A 13,334-nucleotide genomic window follows, 5' to 3' on the forward strand; every position below is an offset into this window, starting at 1 on the left:
TTTTTATGGAGCCTGATGGGCAATGCTTAAACATGACTACTGAATATGTATGTGTATTTATTCACTGATAAAACACTTAATGTAGCTTATCATGTACTTAGGCTTACAGAGATAAATAAAACAATCTCTGAATTTGAAGAGTTTACACTTAAGTAGAAGAGAAAGACAAAATAAATAATTTATATGACAATGTGAAGAAGCTTTATGATTTAAATATATAAGAGATGCTAAAGAAATACACAAGAACGATTGGCACCTAATCCAGACTGAGAAGATAAAGTGACATAATGTCAGGTCAGTGGAGGATACTTAACACAAAGCAAATAGCTCCTTTTAAGGTCTACTCATAAATTATTGAGAGAGAGAGAGAGAAAGAGAGAGAGAGAAAGAAAGAAAGAAGGAAAGAAAGAAAGAAAGAAAGAAAGGAAGGAAGGAAGGAAGAAAGAAAGAAAGAAAGAAAGAAAGAAAGAAAGAAAGAAAGAAAGAAAGAAAGAAAGAAAGAAAGAAAGAAGGAAGGAAGGAAGGAAGGAAGGAAGGAAGGAAGGAAGGAAGGAAGGAAGGAAGAAAGAAAGAAAGAAAGAGACACTACACAGTCTTTTACAGCCTTTTACAGTTGGGTGTTAGAAACCCAGTACCCCAGGCCTGACATACCTTCAGAAGCAGTGAATTTACTTACATGTTGTTAGGAAAAAACATATGCTGCCAGCCCTGGGCAGCGGAAACTACTATTGAATCACGTTTCAGCCTTTAAATACAAGTCTAATCATATGATACAATATGGGAGCTGTTTTATATTTTCAAACATGAACTCATGTGGTTATGGGCTCTATATGACTTTCTAAAAGAAAGTCAGTGTCTCTGTCTCTCTCTCTCTTTGCTTAAATAGGTAAGTAGATAGATGATAGATAATAGAGAAATAGAGAAATGCAAAGATAGATAGATAGGTTTGTATGTATATATGTATATCTCTACCCATTTTATCATTTTGTATCATGGCAAAAATAAATACAAAAATGGATAAATTCATCAAGAAGATCTTGCAAAATCAAATTGTTTTTGGAAATACATGTTATCTAGCCTAATGGACTCCAAGATGCAGGACTGACTGAGCATAAACACAAAACCAGCATCTCTCTTAAATGAAGTTTTCCTCAGTCTTCCCTGGAATTAGCTCTCCTCACATGCCCAAAGCAGTGGATCATTTATTACCGCTTTTTCATGGAGGTCTCCATTCACTAGCCTTTGCTATAAACCTTGCCACTTGACCCTTCTTCCCTGTTGAGATATACGTGTATGATGAAATCTTTCACAACCTCCCCTTTTTCTCTTCTCATTCTCTTCATTCAAAAATCTTTTAAATAGGGACTTCCCTGGTGGCGCAGTGGTTAAGAATCCGCCTGCCAATGCAGGGGACACGGGTCGAGCCCTGGTCCGGGAAGATTCCACATGCCGCGGAGAAACTAAGCCCGTGCGCCACAACTACTGAGCCTGCGCTCTAGAGCCTGTGAGCCACAACTACTGAGCCCAAAAACCACAACTACTGAAGCCCATGTGCCTAGAGCCCATGCTCTGCAACAAGAGAAGCCAATGCAATGAGAAGCCTGTGCACCGCAACAAAGAGTAGCCCCCGCTCCGGCAACTAGAGAAAGCCCACACGCAGTTACAAAGACTCAACGCAGCCAAAAATAAAGAATAAATAAATAAATTTTAAAAATATTTTAAATAGCTGCACAGTATCAGAGACAATGAGATGTAATAGAGCAAATACTTTCAGGAAATCCTTGCTCCTCTTAGGTTATACTGCTCTTACCTCGCCCCACCTATCACCAACTGATTACTGGGCACTAAGCTCACAGTTCTCCTCTGCACTGCCATCACCCTCTGCCATCATCCTCTGTCCTGCCATCATCGTGGCTGACTTCCACATACAAACGGATGACCAGTCTAAGCAACAATTTGGTCTCATAACTCTCTGACCTCCTCAACTCCAACGGCCTTGACCTCCACTCATTTCCAGCCACCTACCTCCACGGCCATAGATTGGAACTGTATTGTTCTGGAAGGCTTAAACTAAAATGTCCCACTCTTATGTGAAAAAATATGCGCCAAGATATTAATAGTGGCTACCTTGATTAAGTCAATTATCTGTACTCTAAATGCACACTTTGATTTTCCTGAGGGAAACACTGCTCTTGCAATAAGGAAAAACAAAACAAAAAAAGAAAGAAACTTTATCACTCTGATGATAAATTTTTGTTCTTTCAAGTCTCTGAACTTCTTATACCCAGAAAATCTGTTTTTCAGTCTCATGAAAGACCTCTAGACCTTGACAACTTCCCATTGGGTTAGGTATCCTTCCTCTAAGCTACCTCAGCATCAGTGCATACCTGTATCATGATATATATTACACTGCATTGTAATTAGTTGTTTACTTATCTATCTTTTCCTTTAGATTCCAAGTTCCTTGGGATCAAGTGACATGTCTTGGGACTCTGTCTAGCACAGTGAAGCTGTCGTGAACAAACACAGGTTTCTGAGTAAAGGAATGAATATTGAAACAGCACTGATCAATATGAGTAAGACTTTGATTCAGATTCTAATTCTGTCCTTAACTTTGGTATGACCTTGGGAAAGTCAGTCAAATTCTCTGAATTTCAGTTTTCTTGTATCTGTAAAATGGGGTGATGATAATCCTTGTCCTATCCATTTCATAGAGTTGTCAGGAGGCTTAAATAATATATATGTTAGGTATAAGAATTACCATTGTTTGTTCAGACTGGCTAAAACACATGATTTCCTTTTCTAGAACTGCTTTCCTTGGCTCACTGAAATCAGCTTTTTTATTGCTACTTGACATTAATAGTTTTAGAGCTGACTAACCATTAACTGCTCCAGATTGTTTACCCTTCGTTCCCCTAAACAAGATATGGCACAGCCACGGATATCTTTTGTCCCGATACCATAGTCATTTCCTTTTAGAAGAAGGATATAATTGTTCCAACATGGAGAAAGGCCTCCCAAGTGCTTTTTGGGAGAACATTTAAAGTACTCTAATTCTTTGTCTCTACCAGTTCAAAGGAAGCAAGATAGGGGATCCGAGAATTGTTAAAGGGAATGGAGAACTCAATTGTCACTCTCATAAACCTGGGCTACAAAAAAATCAATAAAAATCTTTAAACCAACCTAATAAAAATGTATCTAAATAGGATCTGCACTGGGAATCCATTTTTATTTTCTTTTTCAGGAGATCCAAATTCAAATAATGGTTTACTTCAGTGGTTCTCAAATTTACCTGCACATTAGGAATCATCTGGGATTTTAAAAATATTCCAAAGCCCAGGCCACACATCTTACGGACTGGATTGTGTCCCCCAAAATTCATCTGTTGCAGCCCTAGCCTCCATGTGACTATATTTGGAGACAGGGCCTTAAGAATGTCATTAAGGTTAAATGAGGTCATAAGGGGGGCGCCCTAATCTGATAGGACTGGTGTCCTTGTAAGAAGAGGAAAAGACACCAGAAGGCTCTCTCTCCACATACATACAGAGGAAAGGTCATGTGAACAGTGACAAGGTATCTTGATCTTGGACTTCTAGCTTCCACAAGTATGAGAAAATAAGTTTCTGTTGTTTATGCCACCCAACCTGTGGCATTTTTTTTTAATGGCAGCCTAAGCAGACTAATCCAGCACCCTAGACCAATTAAATCACAACCTCTTGAAGTGGGACACAAACATCACTATTTTGAAAGCTCCCAGGTGATTTAAAATCGGCACACGGAAGTTTGGCGACCAATGCCTTATTTCATTTCAACTTTGAACTATAACGGACCTAGGCCTTTCTTTCCTGTTATTACATTTGTAGAAAAATAAGAATCAAAACATCATTAATTTATAGAACCACAGCAAAACTTGCCTCAAAAATCATCTGGAAGGGTGTTACCCCTGACACGTCCTGAGAATAACTGGTTTCCTCTGAAGTCCAGCTCAGCTCTGCAGAGAGTCCAGGCAGTATAGACTGTATTTCTGTGTGAGAAGAGATGGTGGCAGAATAGAACAAGCAGTTTGCATAAGCACCAGAGTTTCTGGAGTTATTAAACTGATAAGCCAAGAAGTCTCTTCCCTGATGAAAAGATTATCTGCAAAATTTTAAATATGACTGGAGATGGCTATGCATCAGCAAATTGCTTAAACATTTAGAATTACTTTATGGGGATAAGACGTTTAATCACATGTTTTCAATTTTACACAAATTGAAAATTTGCTAAATCAATTTGTATTTTCACTTAATTTCCACAAGGACATATCCAATGCCACAAATCTTCAGAGTTGATAGCTCTAACTGATATTCTTATATTTTTAAATAAATCAATTCATTATTTAATAACACAAATCCAGTAAGTGAGCTAATTCAGAACTTAAAACAGAAAAATTCAAGAATGACCCTCTCAGGCATTTACCTAATGCCTAATGCCTTTTTTTACCCAAGAGAAGCAAACTCTTGCTAATTTAATTGTCAATTAACCACTTCGTATATTTACATATGTTGATTCAGAACTCTTTACACAAAGCATCAGTGAGTCCTGGATCATCATCAACAAATAGAACCTCAAAGTATGCACCATCCTTCTTTCTTTCTGTACCCTGGCACTAATATTATAAAGGGAAAAAACCCTAAATCTCCCATTTTATAAAATGCCATCCCTTATTTCCCCTCTATAGTAGTATTAGAATGGAGAACTAAATATGAATAAAAATATATATCTCAGTCTCTGAACGTTCTACCTTATAAATGAAGTTGACAGTGTTGATATTATAAAAGAATTCAACTTAAAAATTTTAATAACAATAACATATATCCTAAAATAATAGCACAACTTTCTTCTAAAACATTCATACCATATATCTAATAAAGCTTTAACCATCTCAAAGAAGGTCAAGTTCTAGCTATCAATCTTAATGGGTAATATTTTTCTTGCCATTAGTTTGTTTTTCAAATATAATTCAGTCACAAAGCTTGAGATAATATGGCAGCAAGGTTATGCTACACTGAAGTTTAATGAAGTTGGCACTAAACCAGGATGACTTACATCAATCTTCAGATTTACCACTGACTGACTTTCTGACCTAGGGTGACCCCCTTTTTTCTGTGATTCAATTACCTTTCTGTGAAATAAGAAAAAATTGTTCCTCAATCCTGTAAAGTAGTAATACAGTGAAAAATAGGGAGAACATGTAGATACATGAGAAAAAGGTTTGTCAATAACTTGGAATTCTCTAGAAATCTTAATAATGATTTTTTTAAATGAGTAGTTATTTGGGGGAAATTAATTTCAATTAACTCACTCCATACACACACACACACACACAAAAAATCCAGATGGATTGACTAGAGTTAAATGTGAAAAGGTAAAACAGTAGAACTAAATAAAAAGCCTTCTGTTTCAAGATAAGTCAAGCATATGTTGAAATTTCATCTTCCCATTCAAACACATAAAATGATAAAACAAGTATTTTTAAATTTTAATAAAACATAGTCATAGGGACTTCCCTGGTGGTCCAGTAGTTAAGACTCCACGTTTCCAATGGAGGAGGTGTGGGTTTGATCCCTGGCCGGGGAACTAGTATCCCACATGCCGCATGACACAGCCAAATAAATAAATAAATGAATGAATAAAAATTAAAACAAAACAAAACATAGTCATAGTGAGAAAAAAAGAAAAGAGAAATCTTTATAGACCAGAAATAGAGAGGTATTCTTCCCTAATCTTCAGAAAGGAAAAAGAGAGAGAGAATCCACAATGGTAAGTAAGGACCAAAGATGCCCCATGTTTGAGGCATGGAATGGAAAAAAAAAATGGAGCTAATATTGCAACACCAACAGGTTTAAGAGCAAGAGCCACAGAGGCCACACATAGGAGGTATAAGCAAGGGACCAAAACATGAACAAAAGCCAAAGGGATGCCACCTGCCTACCTGAGAGTTGGTTAAAAGCCAAGTGATGCTAGTAGCAGCATCACTGATGCAGGATGAGGGCCTTAGAGCCATGTAATATAAGTACGGATGAGACTCAGAACTATATATTCTATTACGATACAAGAGCCTTTTATCTTTCCACTCAAGCAAAGTTTAATCCAAGATACGTGCCCTGCAGATTACAGCTCAGCAACCCAGAGAACCTCCTACTGGAAGGCTGTCAATGCAGGATGTGTTCAGGACAAAAGGGTCATGGACAATTAGCTCTTAACTAAAAATTACCAACCAGTGAAGACCAATACCATGAAAAATAGGACACATATCAACCAACAAAATGTATACCTGAGGAAATAGAGTTAATAAAACAATCTGAAAAGAACTTTAAAAATAAGTGCTCTGTATTTTATACCCTCAAATATAAAAAGAAGCCATGAAACAAGAATACACTGCCATCAATTAAACAGAAAGTAACAGCCAAAAACCCTATTAGAAATCTTAGAAATTGAAGATACAGTGTTTGAAATGAAAACCCTATGGATGGTAGATTAGACACTGTAAAAGAGCATATTTAAAAGAAAAAGTAGTACTTGAATGTCCATAGAAGCATGATTCATAGTAGGAAAAAGTGGAAACAACCCAAATGTCCAACAAATGATGAACAGATTAACAAAATATGGAATATTATTCAGCCAGATAAAGGAATGAAGTACTGTTACATGCTACATACTAACATAAATGAATCTTGGAAACATTATGCTTAGTGAAAGAAGCCAGACACAAAAGGCCACATAGTGTATTATTTTGTTTATATGAAATGTCTAGAACAGGCAAATCCATAAAGACAGAAAGTAGATTAGTGTTTGCCAAAGGACAGGGGGTAGGGGTAAGGGGAGTGACTGCTAATGGGTACAGGGTTTCTTTTGCGGGTGATGAAAATGTAATGTTATAAATAGTGATGATAGTTGTACAACTTTGTGAATATACTTAAAACCACTGAATTATATGCTTTAAAATGGTATATTTTATGACATGTGAATTATATATCAATTAAAAGAAGGAAAAGATAAAAGACATTAAGAACAGATTTCTAAAAGACAAAAACACTTATAAAAATTCATAATAAAGAATGACTGAGCCACACAGCTAAACACGTCACAATGAAACCCAGAATAACAAGGACAAAGAGAAAACCCTAAAAGCTACAAAAGAGAATCAAATTAGCCAAAAGAAACATGAGTTAGACTTCTCATCAACAATGCTAGATGCCAGAGGATAACTGAGTACTATCTTCAAAGATCTGAAGAAAATTCACTTTGTCTCTGGACTTTTAAGAGAACCAAACTACCATTAAAGAATGAGAAACTTAATATGTTTATATTCCTTAAGGCCTTGCTGAAAGAACTACTAAATAAACCAGCATGATCTTTGAAAATGAGTTTACATTTGCACCTTTTTGCTGAGATGGGGTGGAGATAAGGGGGAAAGAATGATATAATATCAATATCAAACTACTTATTGACATAGCTCTTCAACTGTTAAAGAAAAAGTAGATAGAAAAATTTCAATCTTGTGGCAATGTGAACATACATCAAAACCATATATTGGGACTTCTCCTTTTTGCAGTGATGAAATAACTGGTACCAAATAAGCCCTCCCACCAAAAGCTACTATAAAACTGGATAAAATATACTAGGCAATTGTTTTCAGGCATTGAGCAATAAATAGCACAAGCTGTGATCCTTGAGAGAAGGGAAACTCATGACATGACCCCTATGATTGCCCTGGATGTCTGCCTGGGGAAATTTTCCTGCCCATGGAGGACAGAGCTGGAGCCCAAGCAGAGCACAGTGGTTCCATTAAGCTGAGGAGACAGAGAATAGAGCTCAGGGTTGTGAAAGTACCTGGAATCTGCAAGGCAGGGCACTGGAGAGGAGGGAACTGTGCAGAAGTGGGTACCAAAAGTCTGTATGGAAGCTCCCCATGAGCCTTTGGCCAAGGGCTGGGCTACGCATACAGCGGTGAGACTATATAAGATTTCCCAGAGAGCAGTTGCAATGGAGTTGAAAATGGAACAAGAAATTAGTGGTGAAGCAATGGTGGGAAATGTTGGCCTTCAGGCCCAGCCAGAATGGAGAGAACTTGATAAAACTGATGGTGTCCAGCTGAGATGGCAAAAAGGTAATATTTTAGTAGTAAAAAACACATTCAAGAAGAAGGTCTGATCCACCCTAAAAAAGCTTAAAACCAAGTCTCAACAAGATTCACAGAGAAGATACAGTTGGAGGTTATGTGGTATCAAGTTAGAGGGGTTTGAAAATGACTTGGCTTTCTATAGATCTACCCTTTAAAATGTATTTTAAAAGCCTACACAAGGTTAGGGTGATTAGCTTGCTAGAACTGCCTGCTAGAACAAAAATCAACACTCTTCAGAGGTAGAACAGAATATAGATCACATTATCCAGTAGAAAATAAATACTTAATAGACATGCAAAGAAAAAGGAAAATATAACTCATATAAAAAAGCAATCAATAAAAACCAAGCCTGTTACAGATGTTAAAATATTCACTGCAGAGGAATCTGGGTGGACAGTATATAAGAACTCTGTGTACTGTTTTTACAACTCTTCTATAAATCAAAAATTATTTTCAAATTAAAAATATAAATACTCTGCAAAAGGATGAAACTAGAACACTATCCTACACCATACACAAAAATTAACTCAAAATAGATTAAAAACTTGACTATAAGACCTGAAACCATAAAACTCCTAGAAGAAAACATAAGTGGTAACCTCCTTGACATGGGGTTTGGCGATGATATTTTTAACTTGACACTGAAAGCAAAGGCAACAAAAGTAAAAATAAATAAGTGGAACCTACATCAAACTAAAAAGCTTCTTCACAGCAAATGAAACCATCAACAAAATGAAAAGGAAGAAAAAATCTGCAAATCATATATCTGGTAAGGAGCTAATAACCAAAAAATATAAAGAAATCATACAACTCAATAGCAAACAAACAACCCAATTAAAAATTAGGCAGAGGATCTGAATAGGCATTTTCCATAAAAAGGCATACAGATGATGGACAGGTACATGAAAAAATGCTCAACATCACTAATCATCAGGGAGATGCAAATCAAAACCACAATGAGATACCACCTCACACCTGTTAAAATGGTAATTAAAAACTAAGAAGCAACAAACACTCCTGGTACTCAGAATGTGTTCTCTAAATACCAGTGCTCACTAAAAAGGAGAAATGGCTGATTCTGGGCCTAAAGTAGAACTGTACAAGATGAGATGGGTATCTTGTTGGGCCAGAAAGCAAGGAAGTAATCAAAGGCCAATGAGATTATGTCAAAGGATTTAGTTATAAAATAAATAAGTCACGGGAGTATAATGTACAGCACGGCAACTACCTTTTTTGTATCACATATTTGAAAGTTGCTAAAAGAGTAGATCTCAAGAGTTCTCAACATGAAAAAAATTGTAAGTATATATGATGACAGATGTTAACTAGACTAATTGTGGTGATCATTTTGCAATATACACAAATATTGAATCATTATGTTGTATACCTGAAACTAATATAATGTTACATGTCAATTATACCTCAACTTTAAAAACTTTCAGACTTAACTTATGTAGAATCTGCATTTATGAAGATTGCCAATTATCAAGTATGCTAAGGGGGGATTCTTTGTAACAAGTCTGATCATAAGTAGTTTAATCTATTTCCAATGATATACATAAGCTAAAAGAAGAAAAAAATTTTATATTGGTTCAAGATGGTGGAGTAGAAGGACATGTGCTCACTCCCTCTTGCGAGAGCACAGGAATCACAACTAACTGCTGAACAATCATCGACAGGAAGACACTGAAACTCACCAAAAAAGATACCCACATCCAAAGACAAAGGAGAAGCTGCAGTGAGACAGTAGGAGGGGCACAATACACAATACACTCCGGGTAGGGCACAATAACTGCTGGGTGGGTGACTCACAAACTGGAGTGAAGGTTCTGAGCCCATGTCAGGCTTCCCAACCTGGGGGTCCAGCAACGGGAGGAGGAATTCCTAGAGAATCAGACTTTTTTTTTTTTTTTTTTTTTTTGCAGTACGCGGGCCTCTCACCGTTGTGGCCTCTCCCGCCAGCACAGGCTCCGGACGCGCAGGCTCAGCGGCCATGGCTCACGGGCCCAGCCGCTCCGCGGCATGTGGGATCTTCCCGGACCAGGGCACGAACCCGAGTCCCCTGCATCGGCAGGTGGACTCTCAACCACTGCGCCACCAGGGAAGCCCGAGAATCAGACTTTGAAGGCTAGCGGGATTTGATTGCAGGACTTCAACAGGACTGGGGGAAACAGAGACTCCACTCTTGGAGGGCACACACGAAGTAGTGTGCACATCAGGACCCAGGGGAAGGAGCAGTGACCCCAGGGGAGACTGAACCAGACCTACCTGCTGGTGTTGGAGGGTCTCCTGCAGAGGCGGGGGATGGCTGTGGCTCACTGTGAGGACAAGGACACTGGAAGCAGTTCTGGGAAGTACTCCTTGGTGTGAGCCCTCCCAGAGTCTGCCATTAGCCCCAACAAAGAGCCCGGGTAGGCTCCAGTGTTGGGTCACCTCAGGCCAAACAACCAACAGGGAGGGAACCCAGCCCCACCCATCAGCAGACAAGCGGATTAACGTTTTACTGAGCTCTGCCCACCAGGGCAACATCCAGCTCTACCCACCACCAGTCCCTCCCATCAGGAAACTTGCACAAGCCTCTTAGATAGCCTCATCCACCAGAGGGTAGACAGCAGAAGCAAGAAAAACTACAATCCTGAAGCCTGTGGAACAAAAACCACATTAACAGAAAGATACACAAGATGAAAAGGCAGAGGGCTATGTACCAGATGAAGGAATGAGATAAAACCCCAGAAAAACAACTAAATGAAGTGGAGATAGGAAACCTTCCAGAAAAAGAATTCAGAATAATAATAGTGAAGATGATCCAGGACCTTGGAAAAAGAATGGAGGCAAACATCAAGAAGGTGCAATAAATGTTTAACAAAGACCTAGAAGAATTAAAGAACAAACACCTAGAAGAATTAAAGAACAAACAGAGATGAACAATACAATAACTGTAATGAAAAATACACTAGAAGGAATCAATAGCAGAATAACTGAGGCAGAACAGATAAGTGACCTGGAAGACAGAATGGTGGAATTCACTGCTGCGGAACAGAGTAAAGAAAAAAGAATGAAAAGAAATGAAGACAGCCTAAGAGACCTCTGGGACAACATTAAATGCAAAAACATTTGCATTATAGGGGTCCCAGAAGGAGAAGAGAGAAAGAACCCGAGAAAATATTTGAAGACATTATAGTCGAAAACTTCCCTAACATGGGAAAGGAAATAGCCACCCAAGTCCAGGAAGCACAGAGGGTCCCAGGCAGGATAAACCTAAGGAGAAACACACTGAGACACATAGTAATCAAACTGACAAAAATTAAAGACAAAGAAAAATTACTGAAAGCAACAAGGGAAAAATGACAAGTAACATACAAGGGAACTCCCATAAGGTTAACAGCTGATTTCTCAGCAGAAACTCTACAAGCCAGAAGGGAGAGGCATGATATACTTAAAGTGATGAAAGGGAAGAACCTACAACCAAGATTACTCTACCCAGCAAGGATCTCATTCAAATTCAATGGAGAAATCAAAAGCTCTACAGACAAGCAAAAGCTAAGAGAACTCAGCACCACCAAACCAGCTCTACAACAAATGCTAAAGGAACTTCTCTAAGTGGGAAACACAAGACAAGGAAAGGACCTACAAAAACAAACACATAACAATTAAGAAACACACATATCGATAATTACCTTAAATGTGAATGGATTAAATGCTCCAACCAAAAGACACAGGCTTGCTGAATGGATACAAAAACAAGACCCATATATATGCTATCTACAAGAGACCCACTTCAGACCTAAGGACACATACAGACTGAAAGTGAGGGGATGGAAAAAGATATTCCATGCAAATAGAAATCAAAAGAAAGCTGGAGTAGCAATACTCATATCAGATAAAATAGACTTTAAAATAAAGAATGTTACAAGAGACAAGGAAGCACACTACATAATGATCAAGGGATCAATCCAGGAAGAAGATATAACAATTATAAATATATATGCACCCAACATAGGAGCACCTCAATACATAAGGCAACTGCTAACAGCTATAAAAGAGGAAATCAACAGTAACACAATAATAGAGGGGGACATTAAAACCTCACTTATACCAATGGACAGATCATCCAAACAGAAAATCCATAAGGAAACACAAACTGTAAATGACACAACAGACCAGATAGATTTAATTGCTATTTATAGGACATTCCATCCCCAAACGGCAGATTACACTTGCTTCTCAAGTGCATACGGAACATTCTCCAGGATAGATGACATCTTGGGTCACAAATCAAGCCTCAGTAAATTTAAGAAAATTGAAATCATATCAAGCATCTTTTCTGACCACAATACTATGAGATTAGAAATCAATTACACGGAAAACAACGTAAAAAACACAAACACATGGAGGCTAAACAATACGTTACTAAACAACCAAGAGATCACTGAAGAAATCAAAGAGGAAATCAGAAACTACCTAGAGACAAATTACAACAAAAACACGATGATCCAAAACCTGTGGGATGTAGCAAAAGCAGTTCTAAGAGGGAAGTTCATAGCAATACAAGCCTACCTCAAGAAACAAGAAAAATCTCAAATAAACAATCTAACGTTACACCTAAAGGAACTAGAGAAAGAAGAACAAACAAAACCCAAAGTTAGCAGAAGGAAAGAAATCATAAAGATCAGAGCAGAAATAAATGAAATAGAAACAAAGAAAACAATAGCAAAGATCAATAAAACTAAAAGCTGATTCTTTGAGAAGATAAACAAAATTGATAAACCTTTAGCCAGACTCATCAAGAAGAAGAGGGAGAGGACTCAAATCAATAGAGCAGAAATAAATGAAATAGAAACAAAGAAAACAATAGCAAAGATCAATAAAACTAAAAGCTGATTCTTTGAGAAGATAAACAAAATTGATAAACCTTTAGCCAGACTCATCAAGAAGAAGAGGGAGAGGACTCAAATCAATAAAATTAGAAATGGAAAAGGAGAAGTTACAATGGACACCGCAGAAATACAAAGCATCCTAAGAGACTACTCCAAGCAACTCTATGCCAATAAAATGGACAACCTGGAAGAAATGGACAAATTCTTAGAAAGGTATAACCTTCCAAGACTGAACCAGGAAGAAATAGGAAATAATGACAGACCATTCACAAGTAATGAAATTGAAACTG

At 37.7% G+C, this 13,334-nt stretch overlaps 1 protein-coding gene across 1 annotated transcript in view; it reads right to left on the minus strand.

The window, feature by feature from the left end:
- Positions 1–13,334, minus strand: part of TOP6BL (TOP6B like initiator of meiotic double strand breaks) — an 89,560-nt gene that overhangs the window by 45,277 nt on the left and 30,949 nt on the right. The window contains 1 exon segment of the mRNA XM_089914484.1: positions 3,915–4,024. Within this exon segment, the coding sequence (XP_089770610.1) occupies positions 3,915–4,024 (110 nt within the window).

Source organism: Delphinapterus leucas, chromosome 7, assembly GCF_059928025.1.
Source record: "Delphinapterus leucas isolate spDelLeu-1000000601 "Yukka" chromosome 7, BTC_Dleu_Yukka2, whole genome shotgun sequence".
Taxonomy (NCBI): Eukaryota; Metazoa; Chordata; class Mammalia; order Artiodactyla; family Monodontidae; genus Delphinapterus; species Delphinapterus leucas.